Here is a 26,775-nt window from a genome sequence, read left to right as displayed (position 1 = left end):
CCATCGCACGAAGCCGCCCGCCCCTCATTATCTGGTGAGCTCGCATGCCGCTTCCCATTTGGGAAATTTCCACGACGGAAGATGAGCCGGCTTCCTTGAAGAGTCACGCTGGCTTTCAACACCTTTTGGCCATTCTGAGGCGGCTCTGTCAGTGAGCCGACGCGTACGCCTTCAGCCGGAAGCCCCGCCCCTGAAATCCGGCCCACTCCGGCAAGGCTTCCCACTGGGCCGCGTCGGCCGTCCTCGGCGCTGCTGCGATCCCACCGCGGGGTGTACGTGATTGTGGCTCGGGCTCGCGCTACATTTGAATTCCACCCCACTCCTGGCTCCCCCAGCACAGAGCCCGCCCCCCACACCCTCCGCCTTCCTGTTAACCACAATGGGAAACATGTGCTTACTGTGTGCAGGGCCCACCATGGTGGAGGGGCTGTTTACCTTGCCTCCAAAACTAACAAGGGGCAGCTCCTGCGGGCGGCGGCGCTCGCCGCCTCTGCGTGGCCCGAAAGGGGAAACCACAGACAATCCCTCGGCTTCATTTTGTTGCCGACAAGATAATAAGCCCGGGCTGTTGTTGCTCAATAGAACTGTCGCTCGGCTTGTCAGACGCTAAAATTGGCCACTTGCTTTTCTTTTCTTGGAGTTGACGGTATCCTGACGGGTCTTCGTCGGGGGCTCGGAACGCAATGACCTCCGAGGCTCCGAGGACGCCGGGTCCCATTGGCGCTTGGGGGCAACTCTCCGCGGCGATTGGCGGATAAGCACTTTTCATTGTTGCTGCTTGCTCGGTGCCGACGTTGCCCCGTTGCCCCGCGGCGCCGAGCCCGGTTGAAGTTTGCTCTCGTGCTTCCTCCGGCGCTGCGGATTTGGCAAAGGTCAACGGCGGCCATGTTTTTAGGCGGCGGCTGACATACGCAGTAGGGAGAGTCGTTGGCAAACGCCCGCCGCGCAGTCCCGGCTTGCCCGAGCCGGGAAGGGCGCGCCCAAAAGCTCGCTTTCACTCTGAATTTGAAGTGGGGGCGCGTGAGGCCCGCATTAAGATTGGCTCGGGGACGCTCTCCAGAGCAGCGTTGACTTTTTTCAAGCGAGGGTTAGCGCTTCGACTTGGCGTCCAGACCTTTGGAGTCAGGGGGGGATGCTGTCGCGGCTGAAAGTTCCAGCCTGGCCATTTCGAGCTTTCCTCGGAGAATTTCAAAGTCCGGTTTCCAGGCGGGGGGGGGTTGGCTTCTCCAAGTTTGGAAGACTCCAGTGGTTCCTTGCTATTTCTGAGAGTGGACTACGACTCTCAAAAGCCAGGAGACAAAGTCTGCCTTCCGCCCCCCCGCGCTCGCCAACCCCAACGGAAGGTGAATCATTTTGCATTCCTGCCAAAGACACGCCGAGCAAGTCGCTGCAAGCGCCTCATTCCACCGCGCCGCTCACCGAATAGCGGCCGGCCGAGCGCGGGCCTTCCGATTGCCTTTGACGAAGGAAAGAAAGGGGGGGCCTTTCCCCGCGCGCTGGCGGTCTTGGCCGGTGGGGCTCTCGCTTTGGTCCCGGACGGCCAAGACCAAGAAGGCGAGGCGCGCAGCTTTGCGGAAGGAACCGGCCCCGGTGCGCCCTCTTGCCGCTCGTATGCGTGTGCCTTTCCAACAAGAGCCCGACTCGCATCTCAAAGGTGTTTTGGTTTTTTTTTTCCTACCCCCGGGGCGAGCGAGCGGGCCGAGAAGCGTGAAAGTTGACGTGTCGGCGCAGGCCAGCCGATATTCATCGGCGCTTTGTCTCATTTCTCCCAGGCGGCCGAGACGTGATCTCAAGGACTTCCCGGGCCGTTGCGCCGCGTCATCTTCCGCCGGCAAAGCTCCTTCTGTATAAACTGAGCTTTGTCGACTCCAAACGAGCGCGAGTAGCCCGCGCCACGCGGCGGCCGATCCGATCGATAGCGCGCACTCTCGCCTCAGCGGGATGCTATGCGAGTTCAAGTCCAGACAGCGCCGGCAGGAATGCGGCGGGGAGATGCGCCGCGATTGCCCGCCGCCGCGCCGGTCACCTTCAAAGCGCCGCCATGACGGCATGTCGCGGAGGGCACCCTGCGTACGTGCCACGCTCGGAGCCGACGGGGACGAGCGCGCCCGCCCGGCCGGGGCCGTCGCTTAATAACGCCGAAAACTTGCATATGCCGAGACGGCGAGGCAGGTTGGGACGCGCGGGATGAGGCCGAGGGGAAACCCAGGGAGAAGGCGTGGGCGGAGGCCAAAAGGTCGCGGCTGGAAAAGCGGGCGGCGGCCTCCTTCCGATCGGGCTATCGAGCTCCCGCTTTGTCCGTTTCTCTTTTTGGGGGAGTTGACTTCTTTTTAGAAATGGAATGCTGCACGACGCTTTTCTGATCATAAGTGCAAGTACATCAGAAATGACCGTGAGCAAAGACCGTTGCTCGTCCTCAACCGTGATCTACCCGGAGAACGAGCAAAATCTGCTGGTTTTTTGGACTGATTTTTTTTTTTTGTGGGGTAGGCCTTGGTCAGTCATTATTTTCTGTATTTTGTTTCTAGGATCAAGAGTCGATCTCACTTTGGACGCTGGCAGCAACCCGCGCGGCCATCAAGCAGATGTTTTCTCCAGGCGAGGGGTCCGACACATGATGATGATAGCGTCGCCCTCAAGATTCAGCTTCGGCTTCTCGGACGCCGACGCGGCAGGACGGGCGGGAGGATTCCCTTTCTCAGACGTGATGAAACCCAGCGCAAAAAAAAAGAGAAGCCAAGACGGCAAATGCGCCACGAGTTTGCCGCGACGGACGGACCCATTGTTTGATTTATTCTGCGTCGAGCCCGGATGAACGTTTTCCCGTCCGGCCGTCTGCTTTTCATACTGCCGCCCAAACACCATCGATGTGGCATCCGCCCCCTTCTCGGGCGTACGCCGACCCAGGCCACTATTTAGACCGCTGTGACCGGTCAAGGCCGAGTGATGGAGAGCTCTGCAAAAACAAAAAAAAGATCGTATCCTCATCGTGCGTCCGGTGGCAATTGCAATTTAGCGCTCCGTCATCATTGGGACGGAATCTTCTTGGATTATCGCAGGAAGGAACGGGCTCCAAAGGAGTCAAAAGGGCGGCGGGAGATTTGAAAGCACGCTAATTGTTGCCTTCAAGTCATCCAAAATGTCACGCAGCTGCAAGATCGGCGGCACGTGGGGAAAAGGAGGGAAAAACAAAGAGGTGGGGGGTCACTCGGAGGCTGGATATTTTGAAAGTCGAACCTCATGACATCTTTATGCCCCCCCCCCCCCCCCCATTAGCCCCGCCACGCACGCCCAAACACGCACGCGTGCACTATGGGGGAAAGATGAGCTCTCAGTTGACTGCACTTGTATAGCGGTGAATGGAAGGGCTCAACAAAAGGTGACATCATTTTCTCAGGCTTTGATTGGCCCCCTCCGTGCCAGGGGATGACATCATGCCTCCCGCCCTCCCCAAAGTCCTCCGAAGACGCCCGAGCGGTCAGAGCCCCCCTCTCGGATGCTGCGTCGCCGTGGCGACGGTCCCATGAAACGGGGCGGCGCTTGGCAGTACCTTCCGGCCGCCCATCCCATAATGAGCTCGGCCGGCCTTGCCTTTTGTCGGCCAAGTAAACAATCGGGGGACATGATGGAGTGAGCGCAAATGAAGGGGTGGGCACCCCTCCCCCCCAACAACCTACTCTCAAGTCCCCGTTTGCAAGTCACAGCAAGAGAGAAAGTCTTTTCCTTCACCTCGGTGGCACGGCCAAAGCGCCAAAGACGCAAAATGAGCAAAAGCTGCGCTCAGACAATGTCGACACGTCCTGCCATCCGTGCGTGGAAAGAAAAGCTTTCGACGCCGTTGACTCCGAGCCTCAAGGGCATGCTGAGGCCGCCTGTGTTTCGGAAGGACTTTTTCACAAGGCGCTCAGAGAACGAAATGGACCCGGGAGCTTTTTCTCCAATCTGTTGCAAAAATCACCGTTTTCAACAGGCACTTCCCCGAGCTTGAGCGACCGATTGTCCGACCATCACGTTCCAAAGTCAAGTCGGGCAGCGCCGCGTTCACACAAACGTCAAGGTCTCGCTCTCGTTAGTGGGGCCGTAATTGCGAGCGCGCCGGGAGCCAAACCTCACTCGCCGGTTCCAAAGGATCCGCCCCGAAAAAAAGCCGAGCCGCATCCGAGGGGAAAATGTCAGGGTTAACCGCGCTGGCTCCCGGAGGAGCTGCGGCTGTCACGTCGAGCTTGGACGTATATTACCCGGCCGAGACTTGTTGCAAAGCCGCTGCTTTGGCCCCGGCTTTTTGGCCTCACGGGTATTGGCGGGCCCCATCTGATCGCCTGTGGCGAGAAGCAACGAGCCGTCCCTTTTCCCGCTGGGATTTTGTTTTCGGCAGAGGCGACAATCGATGGCGTATCCCCATATTTTCTTCAAGGATTAAAAAAAAAACCTGTCAAAGAAATAAATAAATGACCTTTTTGCATCGTTGACACGTTTGTCCGGCCGCAATTGGATGTTTGAACAAAGTCACGTGCGTTGCAGCCGGGCTTCATCAGGCCGGCGCTCCACTTCCGGGTCGGACCTTTGGGAATTGTCGTTCTTTTCTTCGAGTCGACTTGCTATGTTTGTGATGTCTGGTTTCTTACGTTCAAAATAATGATGACGATAACAATACAGAGTGAATCATGGTTGATTAAAGTATTCATTAAATATATTGTTAAAATAAAAGTATGAATTAATGTCAGCTCCCTATTTACATCGTGATGCAGAAAGGTATTTCTTTTCTTTTTTTGCTGCATTTGTGTGCGCTTTAGGTCGTTACCTGCTTCTGCAACGACTTCTGCTGCAAAGTGCACCAATAAATGTGTCCAAAAAAGTACAGAACGAGTGATCCTTCCATGCCGACCGCCGATCCCTATTCAGAGGGCCGCAAAAAAACGGAATTAACTGAACAATCCCCATTGAGTAGAGAGAGTGCGAGGGGGGTGGGGTGGGGGGGGGGGGGGACCAGAGCAGGCCAAAGGCACAGCTGACATCCATGGGAAATGTGCGGATCCATTCAGCGGTAATTATGGGCATCAATGCAGAGAGGCAGTGTCAAGGGGTGGGGATTGGGCGAGGCGGTGTGGGAGAGTTTGGTGTGGGTGGGGGGGGTCACACTCCAAACATAGACATCATGACAAAACGGAAAGCTGGGGACTACTTTCATTGAAGTGGATATGAGTTTGACCTTGAGACGCGCATTTGGAATTTCAATTCATCGTTCTCTCGTGGATGTTAGCCTAGACCAGACTGAGGGAAGCAAATACACGCACGCTTGCAGCAAATTGGGGTAGCCCATCAAAGCCCCGCGGAAAGTCTCTCCCCCCCCTCCCCCCGGTCAAAGCCCGCCCCCTGCGCCGGACATCATCGTCCCCGACGGGCCGCTTCGCTCCCGGATTCGAAATAGCGGCTGAGAAAGCCGCCTCAAAGGCCGCCGGCGTTGACTGGCTGCTGACAGAGCAAATGTGGCCCAACCGCGCTGAAGAATTCTCGATGATCACTTTTAGATTCGAAAAATCCAAAGCTATCCCGATTTGCGCTTTTCAGTGGCGCTTGTCGTTCTCCCCCCCTGAGAAGGCACTGGGATGGCGTGCGACGGCACATGCGACGACGCCATCCTCCTGAGAGGGCCGACGGCTAACCTGTCCCATGGAGCGGTGGCCCCGGGTGACCGTAACTCGACACCTTGGACAATGCCCAGGCTTTCTGCGCCACTTAGCAGCCGCGGTGTCGGTGTCGGTGTCGGTGTCGGCGTGAGAAAGAGAAGCCTTGCTCGGTCGGTCGTCTTTGGGAGAAAAGAGCTGGCTCTTCCCTGGGGCGGGCGGCGCGCTCCAAGAGAGAGATCGGCAATGGGATGACGTCGGGTCGCCCGCGGTTGAGTCGCCAGATGGAAAGCCAACGTTGGAGGGACGTCAATCGCTCGGTGGGCGTTCTCCTTGGCGGACATCCAAAGAGATGACGACAACTGGACGGCTCCCGCGTCCAACAACGCCACCTGCAATTCGCAGCATCCGACTTAAGCGTCGAACCTGCTCTCGACTCGCCTGACTTGCGCGGCTTCGCTCGGCACTCTGTCATGCTGCGAATTGTCGCCTCTCTGCATTCTCTGCCGCCTTTTGCCCAAGTCACTTTCTAACTTTTCAGAAGAAACGGGATCCCAAATGTCATGGCGGACGTGCGCTTGGAAGGTGAAGCGGCCTCATTTGAGTTCTTTTCACTTCTCCGGCGTCCTCCTGAAGGACCCAGAAAAGTCCCAAAACAAAGTGTCCCTTGAGCCAAGGCTTCAGGCCAACTCCGTCCAGCCGAGGCTCGCACGCTTGGATGACGTGACGCCGCAGATACACAAACGTGTGCGCGGGCGTTTGCTCTCCCCTTTCTGAGAGCAGGTTAGGGCAAGTTGGAGCAGGTCTGACGGCCCGCCGAAGACTCGCTCTTGGTGGAATGCTCGCGGCCGCGGATGGGCCACCCGGGGCGGATCACGTCGATCGCCGGGGTTGTCGTGATCTTAGGCTCGGAGACGAGGTCGAGGCGACGTCGGCCCCGAAGCGGCGTCGCCCTCTCGGGTGGCGGGTTAGGAACCGGACGGGTATGGGGGCGGGAGTGGAGATGCTAGCGGTCGCGCTGGATTTTAGGCTTCGGCTTTGATTTGGTTTGGTTTGTTTTTTTTCATTCAAGGAGAATATGCTGCCACATCATTTTGTCTTTCAATCATTTGTGGAAAAAGAAAAGAAAATGCTGCGAATCCTAAAGTCCTTTTCAATGGGAACGTGCCACACGTCGCAACGCTCTCAACACATACAGTCAAACGTCGGTTTGCCAACGTCTCCGTTCTCAACCAAATCCGTTTTTCCCACCAAAAATGTCGAGTTTTTTTAATGCCTCGGAAGACAAACGTAGTTTTCCGCGGGTGCCTTTCGCTCCCATTCCATCAATACCGCCTGAACGGCAGGAATGCGGCCCCTTACGTCACTTTGTGTGCACAGCTTACAAATGATTAACGGCAAACTGTCCCAAAGACGGATGGCCCGAAACAAGACGATGTTGGCGCGAACGCTGAGGGGCGGGCGCATGCGTGCAAGTGCTCTGGTTTTTTTTTTTGGGGGGGGGGGGGTGGCAACGGCATCCCTTGAACATGGCCACGCTCGGGCCCAAAAGTTGCAGCTCAAGCCAGCGGCGAGTCTTTCCAAGGCGGCGCCGCAACGTCGCCGATTGCTCCGGTGGCGTCCTTCCGCTCCGATGATGCGGCAGGGACCGACTTTCAGACGGGCCAGCGAGTCCCTTCGGGCATTTGCGATGACGTGCGCTGCTGTGAGAGCAAAGCCAGTTGATTAGGGGGGAAAAATGGTGCACAAAATGAGTCAAGGCGCTTTGCTGTTCAGTGCTTTGGTGTCATCTTTGAATGGGAATTAGATATCGATTGATTGATTGATGCAAGAGAGAGAAAAAAAGAACTGACAGTATGTGCTTCTTTGTAGTTTTCTGGATCGGTTCCCAATATGGCAGCGTTTCAACTACATTAAGATCCACTTCTGTCCATGGTTGAAGTCGCCCCTCCCTGGTGCGGATCGCAGTCCGTAATCCCCGTTGCGGACGAGCATGAAACCGGCGCAGCGGGATTCCCAGGCGGTGACACTGGATGGATAAATGGGGGGGGATCTTTTCTCGCTGACCGGGGCTGACCCGACGAGACCACCGCAAGAATTTGGACGTCTCCGCTTCCACTGGTTTTGTTTTGGGTATTTTTTTTCCTTTCGCTTTTTGCGAGAGGAGCTGCCCGCCCGCCTGCGTGCTCCATCGGGGCATTCTTGAGGCGTCCCAAACAAAACCACAAAAGTGGAGGGGCTGATGCAACGAGGTTGCCGAGCAGCTCCGTCACCTCGGCCGCAGAGCGCCGAGTTCACCCCCCGCGCGCCCCCCGGCCCAGCGCTTGGCAGCCGGCATGGGAACTGCCTGTCGGCCGTGCCGCTCGTTTGCTTCTCGTGTCTCTCCTCCTCCATCAGATTTTTTGGGGGGGGGGGGGGGTTACTCCCGAGCATCCGAGCACCTCGTCACGGATGCGCCGAACATGTGGTATTATATATCTGGCCACCGTGTATGACTCCCAGTCCAATGGCTCCAGATCCTCGTGGCTACACGTCACATTCTCTTTTGGCTTTCTCAAAGGAAATTTGGCATCAGAGGCACCAGGAGGCTTTGCATGTCACAAGCCATCGGAGACTTTTAGGGATTTACTGTACGCTTTGCGCCGCCCCGCTCTCCAGCAGTCCTTGCATGTCGGCGGCAAACTAAATCCGCGACGCAGAATCATTCCTAACCGAGCTCCTAGAAGGTGCCGCCCTCGAGCCCTTAGGAGGTGTTCCCTACTGGCAGAAATGCGTCGGTGCAATTGAAATGCCCCATTTGGAGGCCACGCCTCCTGCAAAGCGGTCAGACGAGTTATGGACCTTGTCAAGGCGAGCTTCGGTGGTGACAAACGCCGCCGCGTTTGCAGCCACGGCGCTCCCTTCGCACACGCGGGGCGGAAACGCGGGCCTGGCGGTGGAGTGCCGCCGTCGCCATGGCGACCGCCCCGTGTTTTCTTTAATGAACGCTTCCGCGGATCCACTTACTCATCTACTTTGAGGACACCTGTCAGAGAGGTCCAAAAAAAAAAGCCGATGAGCTCAACGGCTACCGCTACAAACTCAAACACAGACACGCCCACAGAATGAGGTCGTCGCAGATGAGTGGAAGTGCTGGCAACCGATAGGAAGTCGTGCCAATGAAAAGAATGACGAGCGAGGCCCGTCTCCATGTGGCAAACGGCGACGTCCTCTCGGCGGAACTCGGCGGGAAGCGAACCGCGGGAGCAGATCGGCCACATTGTTTGCGCAGGGATGTTATGAAGCCCGCGTCGGATGCTATCGGGGCAAGGTTCGGGGAGTCGCGTCATTGCCTTTGGAACGAGCTCCCACCGAACAGTCGGCAAAGCCCCCCTCGCCGCCCGGCTTTCAAACTTGTCATTTGTCCGCTATCGAGATCGATAAGGCCATCGAGAAACGCTGCGTGTAGCGTAGCGGCTACGCGCATCGTCTGCTCACGCGGGCCTCCAAAAAACAAGCGGCTCTTTAACCTTTCGCCATTCTGGGAGAGCCAAAATTTACGGTGAGAACACAGCAGTGAGCAAACAAGCGAAGGGGGGGGGGGGGGTGTAAGAGGAGCCCTCTTCATGAATACTAATTCTGGGAGCTATTAGCCAAAAGGGCTACCACATGAGACAGCTGGAAAACGCCAAGGGCATTGTTCTTTGTGCTTTTCTAAAAGCCCGCAACAATCCATGGTTTCTTCCTGGCCAACATTAGCGCAACACGCCGCGAAGGACGACGAGAGGCTCGCAAGTGGCAAGATTGCTTGGAAAAGTGGCAGGGCCGGTCGGCCATTGCGGGCCCACGAAGCGTCCGTGGGTGTTCTGCTCTGGGCCAAACGCTGACATGGCCACAGCGTCGGGGGCACAAAAACTAACAAACAAATCCAAAACCGCAACGAAAAAAGAAAACCAAGCAGCCACCCACACGTATTGATTGCCTTTTGAATAATCCCATCCCCGTGTCGGGATTAAGTCAAGCAAAGCGGGTCAACTCGCAAGGCTCTCAAGTGTGGCCTGAACGCTAGCCTCGTTAGCTTAGCATCTCCAAATGGCAGCGCTTGGACTCAGAGCAGCTGATTTGGATTGAGACGGATGTTTATTGGAAATGCGGTCAGCCGGAAGCCGTTTTCGCACGGCGCGTGGCAAAGAGCCGAAAGCTTTGGCTTTAGACTGGGCCTCTGAGACTGCTGTTGGGCCTTTGAGCGTCTTCCTCGTCAGGAATCGATTGCGGAGAGCCTCTTTGTCGTCGCATGACTTGGGACGTGCCGCGCGGAACTCGTCCCTCGGCCCCCCCGCGGGGATTTGAGCCCGTGTTAGCGCCGCAGGAGCAAAGCGCCAACGGTCAAGGACAACCGTGGTCCGCCTCGCTACGGTCGCCCGCTGCCTCCATCCGCGTACGCTAGCGGGCAAGAAATCTGCTCCGTCTAGTCCTCGCCGTTTGGGAAGGCAAATGAGCTGGGAGGCGGCGGTCAGATATTTGCCAGTCAGACGTGGCAGGCATTTATACCTGAAATTTGTACGGCTAGCCCGGTCGGGCCGGCGTCGGTGAACTTCAGGTCTTCTTGGCCAGCGTAAACGTTGGAGCCGCTGTTGAAGACATTTGAATGTGTTGAAATGGCCCCAAAAGGGCCTTTTATTTACGCACGTAGGCGTGCATGGAAAGGTCTCTCTGCATCACGGATTTTTACCTCTCACAGGTGGGTCCGCAACAATGATGCACTCCTGCCCCTTCGCAGGGGGTCGCCTGGACGCGCCCCGAAGCAGGAAGTGGCGGTGGGAAGTGGGGCTCATCGCCGGGGTAGCGCATGAACGCCGGCGGGAATGCGGCGCAAAGTGAGCGGGCGTCCACGTCTTCATAACGCCAATCAGAATGGCTTTGCGCTCCCGTCTAGACAGGGAACGGTTAAATTGGGTGCGCCAGGGTGTTTTTGGGGGGGCGCGGCGGCGAGTAAAGTGAGCATTCTATTGAGGTCTTAGTTTGGCTAATCTCTCCCATGTGACACCACAGCCAGATTTGCTGCCATGGAATGCCGCAGGCTGTTGTGCCGGCGGACAAAAAGAGACAGAGGCTTAAGCTGCGGGGGGGGAGGAGGGGGTGGCGATTCCGCCCCAAAAAGATGCAGACGAACGGGAAGGGTTCGGGGGCGTTCTCAGGGCTGCCCTCCTGCTCCTCACGCTCTCTCACCTGTAGCGTCGGAGACGGCGCATCGGCGGCGCGTCGGCGGGATCGGCCTCAATCCCTGCGACCCCGGCGGCCAAATCCGCCCGAGCCCCAGATAGCCGGTCTGGGGCCGACGTGAGAATGTCACTTGGAGGGAGGGAGCGGGCTCCACTCGGCTCCGCCCCCTTCGCTCCTTTTCGGGCCCTCTGTCATGTTTTAATTCAAGAACTAATCAGCATTTGCATCCCAATGGTCGGCGGGGGCCCCGGCCATTAGCGGCTCCTTTGTGGTGCCCGCTCGAATGAAAACGGAACATCGCTCCGACCCTACTTCGCAGGCTCTCGGCGTAGCCGTCGGCCGGCAGCAGAGACTTTGAGGAGGTTCAACTTTTTGGGGTGTTTCCGGCATCGGCGCCCACGGGGAGGGGCTTGTTGACAAAGGCATTTTTGTCCCATAATGTTCCGAAAACAAAGGAGCGCCGCCGCCGCAGCTAAGGTAGCCGACATACCGGGGCAAGGCGCACAAATCTGATTCCGTTGGCGCAAAGGAGAAACAAAACGGAGCGTCCGCCCAGGTTTTCATTCGCTTGTTGCTAGGCGGGAAAATCAATAGAAGGCGTCGCTAGACAGAATTCGCAGACCAAATCAAAGCTCACGCACACGCAGCGGACTGTTGGCATTCAACCTTAATACAAACCGAGGCGCCTTTGCAGACCCGTTGGTCCGTTTGCACGCGGCCTATCTACCGGGGGCACTGGTCTCCCTGCCCTCCGCTCCGCTCCCCATCCCCCGCCCCTCGAGCCCCTTCGCTGAGCCGACCCGGGTCACAATAGGCCCGGCTTCTTTTGTGCCGTCGACGGTTTGGAGGAGCGGAAGAACAATGTATGAGAAGTGAGGAGCGCGGGGTTCCCACACGCGGGGCCGACGTGTCCCTGCCACCCCCCGCGCCACCGCCGCCGCCACCAAAGACGACAAACTTGCACACAGCTGATCACCCTCCCCTCATCCGCCCCCCTTACGCCAGCCTCCCCCACAAGCATGTCAAAACAAACATGTGGTTGGACACGCTGGTCTCCCTGCAAGTGTGCCTCGCTGCCATGCCCCACATATCGGCCCATCGTTGCCGGAGCAAACTTGAACGCGTACCACGCAAAATGCAAACGTGCACACACGCAAACACACATCCCACATGTAGCTTAATTGCCTGGCGAGGCCGGGGGGGAAGAATCCTTTTGTTGTATGAAGGCAGCGGACGGTCTGGAATCTTGATTAATTTGTACTGTCATATGTGGGAAGGTCTTTCACATTTGGGCTGGGGTGAGGACGGGGGGGGGGGGGGGGGGCACCCAGCTCTATTCTCACCACGCAGGTAGTTTTGCAAAGGCACTTCAACAAATGTCATTTGGAAGATCGCTGCATGTTTGAGTGGTGTTGGAGTTATTTCAAGAACAACGTTAAGTCCAAGTTGGTGGTGTAGAGTCGGAGCGTTTTTTTTGCAGGCGTACACTCAAAGTGGGGGCTCGCTTGTGTGCTGAAAACATCATTTGTGCTTATTCCTGCGCCATTGTGCCCGATCAAGTGCCTTGCTGCCATTTCACCACAATGGACACCATGAACGCCTTGGCTTTGTCTCGTGCCGTCTTTTCTGGACCGCCATTATTTCATCCAACTCTGTGCGTGTGTGTGTGTGTGTGTGGCACACACTCCGCTGCCCAGGTTCTGTCAGGCCAAATGAAGGTTCCAGGCACCTGAGCCTGGCGGCAATTTGCTGAGAAGCCGGCCCGCCCCGAGAACCTCTTTGGCCCTTCCTTCCTCCCGACGCCGTCTCTCGGGGCAACGGGCGCCCACTTTGCAGCTCGCTTGTCACCGATTGTCCACGTTTAGCGGGGCAACAATGTCAGACAAGATCGGGGTGCCCCGGTACAGGGCGTGATGCGGATCCTAAATCCGAGTCCAGAAGAAGCGTGAGCTGGCCGCCGGAGAGTATTCTCTTCAGTCAGGGAGGTCAAGTTCCCGCTGGCCCCGGCTGGATGTTTGGAAATGAAGTACCTCCATAATCAACCTGACCTCCAAAAGGCAGACGATTGAGTTGAAACGACGACCCCCCCACCCCGCCAAGAGATGGCTCTGGGACAGCATGTCATGTCCTTGTTTGTTTTGCAGAGACTTTTGCAGAATGCCACAGGCTGGTTGTCATTAGCCGGGGCGCGGGGGTCCCCGGGGAGAGCGAGCCCCGCTTCGGCTTACTCACTGGCAGAGCTTCACCGTCACCGGCGGCGGGGCGAGCTCTGCTCCTCGACAATTCATCCAGGGGGATAGCGGTGTCCTGGAAGCGATCCCTTTTCATTCCGGGGGAAGTGGTTATTCAAGTCGGCTCCGGGGAGCGCCCCCTTTGTCCAAACAACCACTCAGAGGTTTCTACTCTCTCTCTGGGGTTACTTGCTCGCCTAAGAGTGTTCCGTCCGTCCGTCCGCCCGCTTCTGTGGACAAACAACCTACATCTGTGCTGTGAATTCGATGGATGCCAGCAGGATTTGTCGCTTCCCTTCCCCTCGCTCTGCCCGAAATGATCCTTCCCGAACCGACGGCGGAGGGATGCCGGTCGGGGTTCATCCACCCAAATTGCGCCGCGGCCAAGTCAACCGGCCAGCTTTCTGGAAACTTGAGATGATGTCACTACTTGGTAAGGGGAGGGGTGAGGCGGTCGTTGCTCAATTCGTCAAACGTAAGGCAAGACAAGTGACTCCATGTTCCCCCCGAGTCTGTGTTTTGCTCATAAAAACCCAACAAGCGAATCGTGCCCCGTTTTCTCTTCACTTTTGTTCACAGAAATCTCATTGACGCCACTCGCTGGGCTTCTCCAGTCGTTCTCCGGTTTATCGTCCCATCCGTCCGTCCGTCCGCTTGGCCGTTGGGTTGGTAGGAGGAAAAATCCATCTGGTTCCGAGAAGCGGTCTCAAAAGATGTTCTCCCCGCTTGGTCCTCCGTCTTTGCGTGAGGCGGTCCGCGAGGGCGTTCCATTTTCGCCCTGCTCGGAACTTCCGCTCGGGTGGCCCTCCGCAGCGCAGCGCCGTCCATCTGGAGCGCCGTTCCCCTTCGGTCTGGACTGTGATGGATGTGGGGGGGGGGCTTGGGCCATGTTTAGGCTGCCGGATGTCCAGCTGAGTACGCCCAATCCATCAAGCCCACCCCCGCACCGTTCCTGCCGCAGGCCTAAGAGGTTCTCCAAAGTCTTCCCTTTGCTGTCATTGGACTAGCAGCGGTGTATCTTCATGGCACGGCGCTGCTGGTTGGGCTCGCTCTCTCAAGGCGAGCACTCGGGGATCTTTGCGTTCTGACCGTCGACCTTGGAGTGGCCGCGTGGCCAAGCCTGAGCGAGCGTGTTCGAGTGAGCCGAGGGTTGACGTTCAAACGAGGCTTGGGGTCGATAGAGTCGGGGACGGGGCGTGGCTTAGAGCTTCAAGCTTATTCTTCATTTCCGCACGGTAGTTTGAGCCTTCAGCAAACATTTTGACACCGAGAGCCAGAACTTGAACACCCGAAGCCCCCCAAATCCGGATCGGCCGGGCCCAACTTGGCACGGAGTTGAAAGTCTCCCCGCCGTCCAAAGCTTCCCCAATGTGGAGTGAGCCAGCCGGGGGCCCCCGGCTTTCCTTTTGGTTCTCTGCGCTCACGTCGATGCTTCCCGACCCCTCCTCTTCCATCCTCCCGCTGCGAGCGGCCTCATTAGGGAAGCGCTGACGTCACCCCGCGTTTCAGCCAGCGCCGCCATTTGTCATTGTGAATGACAAGTGCCAAGGTGGCCCGACTGGGGAAGAGGAGGAAGGGCTCCCCGCTGACCCGCCGTCCCACACCGTCGCTCGCTTTTGCTTTTCAGACCAGGCGGAAAAACCGACCGCGCCGCGATCGGCGTGCGATATTGCGATTTCAGTCCGTGCGAAAGCACAAACTGCCGGCCGGGCGCCAGAAACCCGAGAGCGCTCTTGACGAGCGGCGCGGAAAATGTGCCGGGGAGGCCATCAATCACGAGGGCTGGAGAAGAGCGCTTCCAGCCTGCTGCTCAGAGATCGTGACAAGATCAAACATCCCCAAAGCCAGCGAATTCTCTCGGCGGCGAGGAGCCGTCACGTGACTCGACTCGGCGCTCTGCGGGGACGGTCCTGCTCGCCTCTGCCTGAAACGGAGCCGTTGCTCTTCACGGCGTGTTGCTAGCTCCGCGTCGCGCTTTTGGAGGGGCTTTTTCGGGGTGGGGGTTGGGGGGGGGGGGGGGCTGACTCCCACCTTCCCAATTTAGCGCGTTGGACGGGCGCCGCGTAGGCTTACAGCGGCCGCTCTTACAGCTCGGTCTCCCGTTCAAGAACCAACGAGGCCCGGGCCCGCCCAGTCGGTGAGATTGAGCGCCCTCGGAGTCGTGCGACCGCCTCTCCGCGTTTTTGTGCGGCACGCCCACCGGGCTTGGGGGAATGCGTCCGACGTGACGCCGAGGCGGGCTGCGGAACAGCAGGATGCGATTAATGACCGCAGGATGAGATTGCTACAATATGGCTGGCCCCCGAGCTGTCATATTTCAAGGCGCGCTTGCTCGGCTTGGGCTTTTTTCTCAATGACAAAATGTGATGACGCTACGCCTTGACTGCACTTGGAGCGCGCGCTTAACTCCAGATGACCACCGCGGCACACCGTGTCTGTGGCCGTACCCACACTGACCTATGAGAGGCGGCGTGGTGCGGCAGCATGGGTGGTTTTTGCAAACAAACGGAAATCGAAACGTGCCCCTCGACCTGGCGCCGTTTGTGTCGGAGCGAGTTAATAATTAAAGGAGGAAAAGAGCAGCCGCAACGGTGACGGACCAGAGTGAAAAATGCGGGTGAGTCACTGTGTGCGCCCGTAATTAATTGCTTTTACTGCCGGCTTGGACTGCGTCTGTCACGCTGGAATTTGCATTTGGCCCTGAACTTGGACGTGTTAGTTGAGGTATTAACTTATTGGAGCAAAGGATTGAGTGCCTGCGCACGGAATGACCCAACGGCGTGTTTGACATCGGTGGCCGGCGAGCGCGGCCTTCTCGCCGTCACTGTGAGAACGCGCGCTAACTCGTGTGCCTCGAAAAAGACAAACACGCTCCCGCCGGGCGCCGCCCCCGATCCCATATGAGGAATGTCAGCTTAGCTCAGGCTTCTTTGTTTTGTTGTTTTCCACGCCGCCATCCGCCGCCGGGGGCCCAACGCAGAGGATTGTCGCGCAACCTCTCGACGTCGACGGCATCGGCAATATCGCAGTCACGGTGACTCGACCATCCCGTTGCCGCCCTCACTCGCGTTGGAGGGTTAAAAGGACAAATCCACTCGCTTGGGCTGGAGCGCATTTCATTTGGCATCGTTATTGATCGATGGATTGATTTCTTTTACCAAAGCCCAGTAATTGGCGCTGACCTGTGACGTTTGCACGTCGATACGTGTCCCATGTCAAAATGTGCACGTTGGAGTACGGCTGGGGCATTTTCTCTCGCTTCGGCTTCCCCCGACCTTCCTCTCACACGGGCTTCTGCGGAGCTCACGAGGCCTCTGACACACTTAACGGGATTATGCTAATATCATTTTGGGACGCCGGTGCCAGCTTTCTCGCACATGGGCGCACAAAGACGGGCGGGGGCGGGGGCGGGGGCAGGGGCGGGAGGGGCTCCCGGCCTCGGCACGGCGACTTGGCACCGGGCGGCGTCCCCCTGGGGCCGAGCACAAGATGGATGGCGGCGGGGGCAAAGGTTTGCTAGCTCCGGGAAGATCACTTCCCACATTTAGTTTTGGCGGCCAACGGCCGTTGACAATGGTGGTTTCCGGCAAAGCTCGTCGGGAGCGTCTCGGCCGAGATTTCCTGGCAAATGCCATCAAGTGCCCGTTCGCCGATCGCTAACGCGCAGCTTGAAGAAAACGCGCCACGCTTCTTGAGCCGAGGGTGAAACTTCCATGGAAACTGGCGGCTGATTTAGCACGCTTTCCTCCACCTTTGCTTCCAGGAGAATTTTTACGGGCCGTTTGGAAAAGTAACTCGGGCGCGGGGGTCCATTGAAAGCGTCCTCAACGGAGCACTCCAGTCGGTCACAGCAACACAAAACAAACCGGGCCGCTTTTGGCGATGGACGCCGGGGGGGGAGAAACGCAGAGGAAGATCACGTGCCGCGGAAAGGGCTTTTCGGCAGAAGGCCACGACTCGGAGAGACTTTTTAACCAGCAACAATTTCCGCGTGTTTGATATGTGAGGAAAGCCGTTTGGTGACTCGTTTGCCGCACAAATACAAGTTCCGAGGAAGTGTTCCCAAAAGAACCGGAAAACCCGGCATCCGCACCAACATGGAAAACAGTCCTTGCGCAATACACGTATGGCCCTCGGTGGACCTTTTCCAAACGGAAATGGCCCCATATACAGGGGGGAGGGGAGGTGGGGGGGAGGAACGGGGGGAGTTGCCTCCACTGCTCCAAATTGACCCTTCATCTTTTTTGACTTGACATTCCATTTGATTGTTTTCCACTTTCTGCGGGTGTATCCATCACTTTTTTTTTCTTAGCTTTCTTTTCCTCTTCCCTTTGCCTTCAGAAAGACCACCCATTGGGCTCGGGGGAGTCGGGGGCGGGGGGCCAACGTCTCTGCGGAATAATAATGGGGTCGCCCTGGGAAAATTGCCCATCCAAAGGCCCGTCTGAAGAAAAAAAAAAAAAGAAAAGAAAAATTTGGTCTGGTTTCCGATGGCTTCTTGGATACGTTCATCAAATGTCCTCCCGCTGTTTGGTGGGGAAGCAACGCGGTCCGTACGAGGGGCCCCGAACCCATTCAGCAACTTTGGGAAAAGATGGACGCCAAGTCCAAAAAGTAATGAAAAAAAGCAAAGCGAGAAAAGACAAAGGCGAGCCCTTGATGCCCGGCAGTGGCTTTCCTAGCTCATCTGCCAACAGCTGAAGCTCGGAAAGGTCGACCTCGTCCAGTAAAGAACCGCAGACGGTCCATCCGTCCAATGAGTCGCTCGTCGGTTGCTTTCCATCCCGAGCCATCTAACGCTAAGCTAAAGCGAAAATTGTTTGTTGCAGAATGAAGCCATCGATTAAATCGTCCCAAGACCACCTCGCCCGCATTTGAACAAAAGCAAACGTAACAAAACCATATTTTGATCATTGTAAACACGTCCTGTCATAAATCTTCCGACGTATGTCGTGGATGCCTTTACGGTGACCGCCTGACGTAACTGGATTCGTCGAGGCCAAGAAGCTTCCAGTAGAAATCGTTGAAATGAAAAGCGGGCAATGACAGTTGACAGTGTTTTGTTTTTATTGCAAACAATATGATACAAAAAAAATCAAATCAAATAATAAAAATAATCAAATAAGATATGCTTTCTTTGAGACGACGCCACGTTTACCTAAACGGAGACAGAGAGGACACAAATCAGGACTAGTGATACAGAATAGAAAAGGAGGAACACAAATGTCAAAAAAGACAAAAAGGCATTGCGTCCCTCCCCCCCGCGGCCCCCGCAACAAAGCACACAGTGAGAAAGCCGGGGCGACGTTCCACTTGGACTCCAATCATTTGTACACACACGGAGAATCAAATGGGAACATTTACAAACGATAAATAAACACATGTGGAGCACAAAGCAAAGCCGCAGCGACGGACGAGCCTCCGAAATCCGAAGATGGTTGCGGCAAACAAAGAGTTAATTTTTCCAATCGAACGAACGCTAAAGAATAAATTAAGAGAGCTCGGAGGAGGCCTTTTCGGGCGGACACAAGTGGGTGCCGGGGCTCGGACCCGCCGGCTGCTCGGAGCAGGAAGCGGCAATGCCGGCGGAAGGAGCCTGCAGCCGACAGGCACCGGCGGTATCAAGGCAGACGGAAGCCCCCCCCCCCCAAAACAAAAAAACCAAAACGCTTTTTGAGCGCAACCTACGGCCTGTCATAAAATTCTAAAAAGCTCACAATAGCTGTTGGAAAAAGCCCAAATGCTCTGAATATAAATAAAGACATTTCCCCCTCCCCATCCCTCTGATCAAGCCTGCTCCAGTCAGTCCTCTGCTGGAATAAAAATATGTACAGTGGTGGGGGGGGGGGGGGGGCACACTCACACACAGACACAGACACACACACAAACCTGTCATCGCAGCGTCCCGTCCCCCCCAAAATACGGAAGCAAGGCCACCGAGGTTGTTCCCCCCCCCCCCCATTCTAGCCAGCATTTCTGCTCCTTGAAGACATTTCCAGCGGATTAGCTGAGCGACACAACACATACGCAGTACATACTAAAATAGATTTCAAGCACTATGTCCTCACGGAGGATTTATTCTCGCATTAGATCTAGAAAAATAGAATCAGCGTTCCAAAAAGGCACTGCCGGAGCCCATCCGGAGAGACGCATCCGTCCTTCCTTTCCGTGCACTCTGTTCTGGAACTCCATATTCCGTTCGGGCCTGCGGGACACCTTCCCGGACGGACCACGCCCGGGACCGGTCGCAGGCAAGATATGGAAGAGACGGACAACCGTTTGCACCGCCACCGAGTGGGAACTCAACTTACGCTGCCGGCACCAAACTCAGGTGAATGGACCGCGACGCAATCGGTGACCCCAGAGAGAGGCAACTAGGGGGGGTAGGGGGGGTGTCAATGTGGGGGTTTTTTTGTGTGTTTTTTTTTTAGAACGGCGCAGGCAGGGGCCAGTCCTCACGGCCGGGACAGCTGGGTGTAGATGGGCTGCTGTTCCCAGTGCTGCGGACTGTGGGCGGGCGGCGCCGACGGCACCCCGGCGCCGTCGGCGACGGAGGTGTACATTGGCCTCTGGCTGGCGCTCATGTAGCTGAAGGCGGAGTAGAGGCCGCCGGAGCCTTGGCCCGAAGCCGCCGAGTGAGAGTAGTAGGCGCCCGCCTGCTGCTCGGAATAGTCATAGTGGGCCCTGCTGACGGCCGGGTACGAGGAGGCGCTGTAGTGCTGCAGGCTGAAGGAGCCGTAGGCCACGTGCTGGGGGGAGGAGGCCCCCCCCTGCTGCTGCTGCTGCTGCTGCTGCTGCTCGCCGTAGTGACTGGGGCTGAGTTGCTCCGTCTTGATCTGAGCGGCTCGCTGTTGGGCCGGCTCGCCTGCCGACGAGCCCGACAGGGTGCTCAGAGAGACCTGCTGCTGCTGCTGCTGCTGCTGCTGCTTGGACATCCAGGCCCCGACGCTGCTCCCCTGGGGGGCCACCGAGGAGCCGGCCGCGCCGTAGCCCCCGGCGTAGACGCCTTGGGCGGCGGCCCGGCTGTGGGGCGGCAGGTACTGGTCGAACTCGTCCACGTCAAAGCTGCCCATGTTGGAGATGACCTCGCTGCTCAGCTCGCCGATGTCCACGGCGCCAAAGTCGATGTTGAGCTGGCGGCTCGGACCCTCCGCAACAGGGCGGCCCTCGCGCTTCAGCTCCGACTTGCCGGGGGGGAGGTCCGTCTTGGGGGTGGTCGGGGGTGTGGGCGGGCCCTGGGACTGACCTGCCGGCGGGCAAAGGATGGTTAGCGTCATATTCTGGTTTTGAGGGGGGGGGGGTCCGCACCGCTGCGCCACCAATGCACACTCTGGCCTATTACGTGCACAATGTCACCGACGGAAAGCACTTTGTGAGTTCTCTCTCTTTGAGAATTGCTACCATGCGTCACCTTTTTCGAGTGCGCCAATATTTGATTCCGAGGGTCCATTTTCCAATTGCCCTTTGTTTTTTGGTGTCTGCAGCTCCGCCACACTCCACAAGAAGCCTCGCCTCATAGAAAACAAAGAATCGGCGGCAAGGAAGTAGGAGCGGCGTCACGCGTCGACGCAAAGACCGACATCAAAGCGTGCGCGCCTGTAAGAAGCTACGTTTCGCCCGGGTTCCAAGTGGCACCGAGTCCCGGCGTGCCTCTTTTGGCGGGTTGAAGTCAAAGCAAATCATCGGGAAGCCACTTGGTGCCGAGTGAGTATGAAGCGACGTGTTGAAGGCTTGTCGATGGCTTTGCGATTTCACTGATGTGAAATTGTGGATTCAAGAGCAAACTCCAACCAATCCATTGTCTTTTTGGCACTGTTTAAAACGCTACATTCAAATAGTGATTGCCCCAAAGCGCAAGCTAGCTTATGAATTGATTCATTTTATTTCTGCATTTATTGAATCCATTAAAAAAAATAATTATATATAATAAATTAACAATAATATTTTTTTTTTTTGCTCAGAGCTGGAATTGAAGTCCAACACGCAATTGGATCAATCAGCTGTTATTTGAGCTCATTCCCAATGGACGCAACTGTAACTTTGCATGACAGACAGCTACTTTTTTGGGTCGAAAGTCAACAATCACGTTCATCCCTAATTTTTTTTTGTGTCTCACCTTAGATGTAAAGATACGTGCCATGACAATTCCATTGGGAAAGAGTGCGATTTTTAGTCTGGAGACATTGCGCGTCGTAAAAAAAAAAGAAAAAACAAGCGCCCCGGTTTGCGTAACCGCCGCACGTCCGCGAGGCTCCGGATTGCCATTTACCCGAGTGCTCTCCGGGGGAATGCAGCTCGCCCATGCTGGAGGCGGGCGAGTCGGCCTGCTGCAGAGCCTTGAAGATGGCGTTGGGCGAGATGTGCGTCTGCTCGCCGTCCTCGGGCTCGCTCTGGCCGTTCTTGGCCGACTTCCTCCGCCTCGGCTGGTACTTGTAGTCCGGGTGGTCCTTCTTGTGCTGCACCCTCAGCCGCTCGGCCTCCTCCACGAACGGCCGTTTCTCGGCCTCGTTGAGCAGCCTGGCGGGGAGAAAGCGCGCACGGTGACGGGCTGGAGCGACGCCACGGAAACGTGCCAAAACAAACAAAACGAGACAAAAAAAAGAAAAAAGAAAAAACAACGTTTTTTTTTTACCTCCAAAGTTTGCCCAGAGTTTTACTGAGCTCGGCGTTGTGCAGGTGCGGGTACTGGTCGGCCAGCTTGCGGCGCGCGGCCTGAGCCCAAACCATGAAGGCGTTCATGGGCCGCTTGACGTGCGGCTTGTTCTTACTCGAGCCGTTGACGCGCACCGGCATGGGCACCAGCGTCCAGTCGTAGCCCTTGAGCACCTGCGACACGGCGTCCCGGATGCACACGGGAAACTTCTCCTCGTCGCCTTCCTTCTTGTAGTCGGCGCCGCGCAGGAGGCGCGCGTCGGACGGACGCCCGTTCTCCGCGTCCGAACCGGAGCCGGAGCCGGAGCCGAAATGGGACGGGCACGGCGAGCCGGCCGAGCCCTCGGACATGCTGGGACTGGGCGCGTCGGAGAGACACTTGTCCTGTTCTTCGCTCATTTTCACGTAAGGGTCGAGAAGATTCATGCGAAACGACTGACGGGGGGGGTGGGGGAGGCACAAAAAAAAAGGAAGAATAAAACGCGCGTCTCCTTACGCGGCGCTCCCCGAATGAGCGCGGTGGCGGCCTGCCGGCGAGGGCGCGCGCTCCGAATCCCGCTTGCGACGGCAGCGAAAACTTTCGACGAGAAAACAAGGCGCTCCTTCTTGAGTCGGGCGCGAAGGCAAAGTGGGCAAAGTGGGATTTCTACTCCTCAGCTTGGGGAAACGTGACTTGCCGAGCGACTCTGGCAAGTTGTGAGGAGCGCAGAATTTATCCCAAGGGCCAGGAAGTGATTGCGGGGGGGGGGGGGGGGGAGGGCGGTGGTAGGCGGGGACGGAACGCCGACTCCCGTTCGGCATGGGGAGGGAGGGCTGAAACCTCATCTACACCAAACGTCTTCTTTTGCTCACTAATATAGAAGGAGAAATGCAACCCGACAAAAAGGTACTTTGGAGACCAAACATCATATATATATACGGTATATATATAACATGCAGTGTACTGTATACACACACACACATTTATGTAGCGAGAGATCATTTCTGGGCGTGGGGACGTGGGGGTGTGTGCCAATATTCTCCCATAAAGTGTAATACTTGCCCGGATTTCAAACTCGTGCAAATCCTGGCATGAAACGTCGGCTCAACTGAACGTGAACGTTTTGGGTCGCACTCATCTCATCCACTTGCGGTCAGACTCGCTCTTCGTGGAGCCGACGCCGGCGGCTGTCGTCTCACACTGACCAACAGGGGGGGCAACGGTTCAAAAACATGCCGCAAACTGGAGCAAACGGTGTGTGTGTAACCATAGCCACAGGGTGACGTCACGACGGCGCGACGTCACGGCCGTAAAGTGGGCAGTTGCCGAAAGGCCTTGATATCGAACGTGGCTCCTGACAATCAACGGCAGCGAGCTCAGGGGCCGACTCCACGTGGTTTATTGAACACATCGCGGTGCATTCGGTGTCGCAACCATTGACAACAAAGAAAAAACTTTTTTTTAGAACAAAAAGTTGCAATGTTTATTGACAATGTGTGTGTGTGTGAGTGTGTGTGTGTGTGTGTGTGTGTGTGTGTGTGTGTGTGTGTGCGCGCGCGCGTGTATTCAGGATTGCAGGACCAATACGACTCGTTCTTCTTCTTCTTCTTCTTGCACTTGCTCTTTCTTTTGACGGCCGGCAAACACTTTTGCTGCGTTGCCACCACTTTCTGGCCACTGGCGGTAATGCACCAAAAGTTCTCGCCAGTCGCCAAAAGACACTTATTAGGGATCGTTTTTGTTGTTGTTGTTGTTTTTTTTTGCAAGCTTGGAAGTTATTCTCTCCAAGTGGCATCCGACTAGGTCTGCGGCTATCAAATATTCCGGTACTCAGACCTACTGAAATCCGACTGCGATATTTTGTGTATTTTGACAGAAAGTTTTTTTGCACTTTAAATTGAAAGAATTTTCCTCTCTCGAAGCAGCGTTGGCCCGGCGAGCCGTCCCGCTGCGAGGCGGCAAAGCCGGCGGCGGCTAACAGGAGAACATCAGAGGGGTCCCGTTCTCACCCGCCCTTGTGATGCGCGCCGCCCCCGAGGACTCCCGGCCCACCGCTTGAGAGAGCGGGCTGGGGAGGGGGGTTGGTGACTCACCACAAGCGTGGGGCCCGCCGGCGGAGCGAGCGGGTCTTGGGAAACTTCTCAGCTCCACTTGGAGCCGTGGTGTTAAAATGTCGAGGCAAACACTGAGGGTAAACTGGCAAATCATGTCTTCCACCTCTCCCGGCTCCCTGAGATTCCATCGAAGACCTTCAAGTGCGCCGCCCGCCCGCCCGCCCGCCTGCGGGTAGGAATCCGTTCCGTGGCCTTTCCGGAACTTTGTCCGAGCGAGCGGGCGCTCCAAAATTCTGCTCCTGCCCCACATGATCAGAATGAGGCCGGTTGCCGGCAAAATGTCAGCTTCTTGCAGTTGGGAGGGAGGCCCGTCTGTCCAATTGGCAATGTTTTGGAGGCAAGAGAGTCAAAATAGCACTACATCTGTTTGGGGAACAAAAATGGAGATCTGGAACAAAGATTTGGTGGGTTTTTTTTCCCCCGCCTCACAAAATGAAGCATCCGATTGGAAAAGCAAATCCCAACCAACGTTGTGCCAGCAGAGAAGATTTTCAAGCGGCATCTCACCTGCCCGAGACTTTCCGCCACCTGAGCCGACGGCTGCAGACCCCCCCCCCCCCCGCCCCCTCCTTGTGGCGCGATGGAAACACGTTTTAGTCTTGCGAGAAGGCCAGCCAGCTTGGCGTCTTACGGCGAGCGATCGCCAGCGTTTGCCCAAACGCCTGCGCCTGGCCAAAGGGCGCTTGTTGCCACAATCGCGTTTTGAAAGTGGACTTGAGTCTGCAAAAGAGCGTCTCACACTTCCCCCATCGCGAGCAGCCCCGAGCGGCTTTGCAAGTCGGAATGAGGAGAGAACGCTTTTGGGAACAGACTTTTTTTTTTTTGCCAGCATTGACGCGAAACGGGAGAACGGCTTTTGGAACACTCGGTGGGCGCGAACCATCGAGACGCTGGCACGGTGGCCCGGGGCCATCTCCTCTTGTCCATCTCCTCCTTCCTCGGGGGCCCGCTCGGGAGATAGCCCCCCCGCGATCCGCCACCTTTCCGCTCAAGCGTAGCTCCCGAGCCGCTCATTCGTAGGAAGGAAACGCAGGAGCCCGCGGCGGGACGACGGCGAGGCAAAGACCAGAAAGGATTGCAAACGGATGGCGGCCAAATAAGCGCCCGGGGGCCGTCCCCATTGAACGGCGTTGAGTGACTTGGCGCGAGCTTCCGTGCCTGGAGGTCAGGTGACGCCCTCCCCGCCCCCCGGCCCAAGCCGCCGCTTCCGAATGACAATGGAAGGACATCAAAGCGGAGTGTGACGTCCGCGGGTCAGCTGAGCCCGACCCGTAATTATGGCCCGACGATGCTCGGCTTCCCTCCCAAGCGGGATGCGGGCCATTCCCCCCTCCGCCCCCACCCTTACCAATCAATGGCTTCCTCATAGTCACGTTACCGTGAGGTGACGCAGAAGAACGGGAGCCCATCGCTGGCATTTCTGTCACCCCCCGCCTCTCCCTCCCGTCTGGACCTTCAGGTGAGACCGAGACTGTCGGCAACAGAGTCCATGTCTAAAAATAAACGGAGGGGTTTCCCCCGCTTGCACTTCCTGCTTTGGGCCACCCGCTCGTCTCCATCCAAACTTGTTTCCGTGTTTCTTCGTTGCATGCCTGCAATGGGAAGGAAAGAAATATGCCTCTCTCTGAGCGCTCATTCATTTTGGACAGTGACATAGACGTTGTGAAATAGATATCCCCCCCCCTCCCTCTCTCTCTCTCTCTCTCTCTCTCTCTCTCTCTCTCTCTCTCGCTCACCACCAGCCAATATTGAATCCAGTGAAAACACGAATGATTGCGTCTTGTCTTGCAAACAGCTCCCCGAGCCTATTCCTCCCGACTGCGCTCAGTGACTGGAGCTCAGTTTCCAAAGAGTCGAATGAGGGCGGCTGCAATCGCTCTCTGTGGAGCTGGCGACAAATCAATCGTGTTGACGATCAAGACAGAGCTGTGGCAAATTTCAACGCGTTCTGACAAAAGTACTTGAGCAATTTCAAGGGCCATACGTCCTTTTTCCGAGGTTCCCGAACACGCCACGGTACTCGCCGTCCATCTTGAAAAATAAAATGCGGCGGAATCCGCTGGGCTCTGATTAAGAGTTGACAAAGGCCCGGCGATGAAAACATAAGCCGCTCGCTGGAAACAAGCCAGCCATTGTGATCGATGTCTTCTCAGGCGAGCTCTCGCCTTTCACTCTGCCGTCACCTGGGCCCGCTCTTTTCTTTTTTTTTCCAGCGGGCCCGGTTTGTTGCAAGGGCCCCATGAAAAGAGCCTTTCTTCCCACGCGCTCGCTCGCCATGCTCCAAACGCGGCCCAAATGAGAGCGCGATGAGATGTCGCCGCTTCCCGCGCCACCGCGCCTTTTGACCTTTGCCCGGCAGACTCACGCGGGACTTCCTGTTTTGCCGTCACACCCCCCCCCCGCAGCTACGCTAACCCGGTGGGAACGGCGCAAAACCGGTTGCCGGAGGCGTGTCCGCCGGGGATTTGGCGATGGATTAATACGCCATCGCAACGGTGGCATACTTGAAGGGCTTTACAAGCGCGACTTTGCACCCAGTCTCCGAACACCGATGCCATTTAGCAAAGCAGACGTGGAACAACAACCGCAAGAAAACCGCAAAACTCCTTTTCGTGCTGTGTAATATCGCCAAAAATGTGGCCATTAAAAAAAAACAAAACACATTTATTAAAAAGAGAGGCACATACCGATTTGTTTGATTGATCCCTCCCGAAGTCTGCCCAGCAACAAAAAGCTTCATTTTCCAGCGCGGTTTCCTTTTTCTAGAAGTTGTCGTTGTTTCTCGTCCATTGGATATCACCGTGGCAAGAGTTGCCATATTTCGGCTGTTGCTCGGCCATTTTGCTTGTTTGTTTTTGAAACGGGCCGCGTCCGAATGCATTTGAAATCGGAAAAGAAAAATGGCGCTGGCCATGTCACGTACAGACGGTGTGAGCCGGCAGTCACGGCCGGCCGCCCCTCAGCACTCCACC

The 26,775-nt window shown here is 56.8% G+C and overlaps 2 protein-coding genes across 2 annotated transcripts in view; one reads left to right on the top strand and one right to left on the bottom strand.

Moving 5' to 3' along the window:
- The window catches only part of LOC127590341 (arf-GAP with dual PH domain-containing protein 1-like), a 95,340-nt gene that overhangs the window by 61,690 nt on the left and 6,875 nt on the right, over nt 1-26,775 (top strand). The gene's annotated exons all lie outside the window — the stretch shown is intronic.
- LOC127590338 (transcription factor Sox-9-A-like) lies at nt 19,013-22,442 on the bottom strand. The gene is made up of 3 exons (XM_052049847.1): nt 21,690-22,442; nt 21,327-21,574; nt 19,013-20,303 (listed from the first exon to the last, which is right to left on the bottom strand). Exons 1-3 carry the CDS (start codon nt 22,133-22,135, stop codon nt 19,513-19,515), a joined length of 1,485 nt encoding a protein of 494 aa, XP_051905807.1. The 5' UTR covers nt 22,136-22,442; the 3' UTR covers nt 19,013-19,512.

The sequence above is a fragment of the Hippocampus zosterae genome, chromosome 17, assembly GCF_025434085.1.
Source record: "Hippocampus zosterae strain Florida chromosome 17, ASM2543408v3, whole genome shotgun sequence".
NCBI lineage: Eukaryota > Metazoa > Chordata > Actinopteri > Syngnathiformes > Syngnathidae > Hippocampus > Hippocampus zosterae.
The sequence above is the reverse complement of the archived record's forward strand: the minus strand, read 5'-3'. Positions and strand labels throughout refer to the sequence as shown.

What these genes read in the sequence shown, in the direction of transcription:
- LOC127590338 (XM_052049847.1), bottom strand. Translation starts at nt 22,135, where the DNA reads ATGAATCTTCTCGACCCTTACGTGAAAATGAGCGAAGAACAGGACAAG. An exon ending in ACTCTGGGCAAACTTTGGAG is followed by an intron (nt 21,575 to 21,689) that starts GTAAAAAAAAAA and finishes TCTCCCCGCCAG; the next exon opens with GCTGCTCAACGAGGCCGAGA. An exon ending in TTCCCCCGGAGAGCACTCGG is followed by an intron (nt 20,304 to 21,326) that starts GTAAATGGCAAT and finishes GCCCGCCGGCAG; the next exon opens with GTCAGTCCCAGGGCCCGCCC.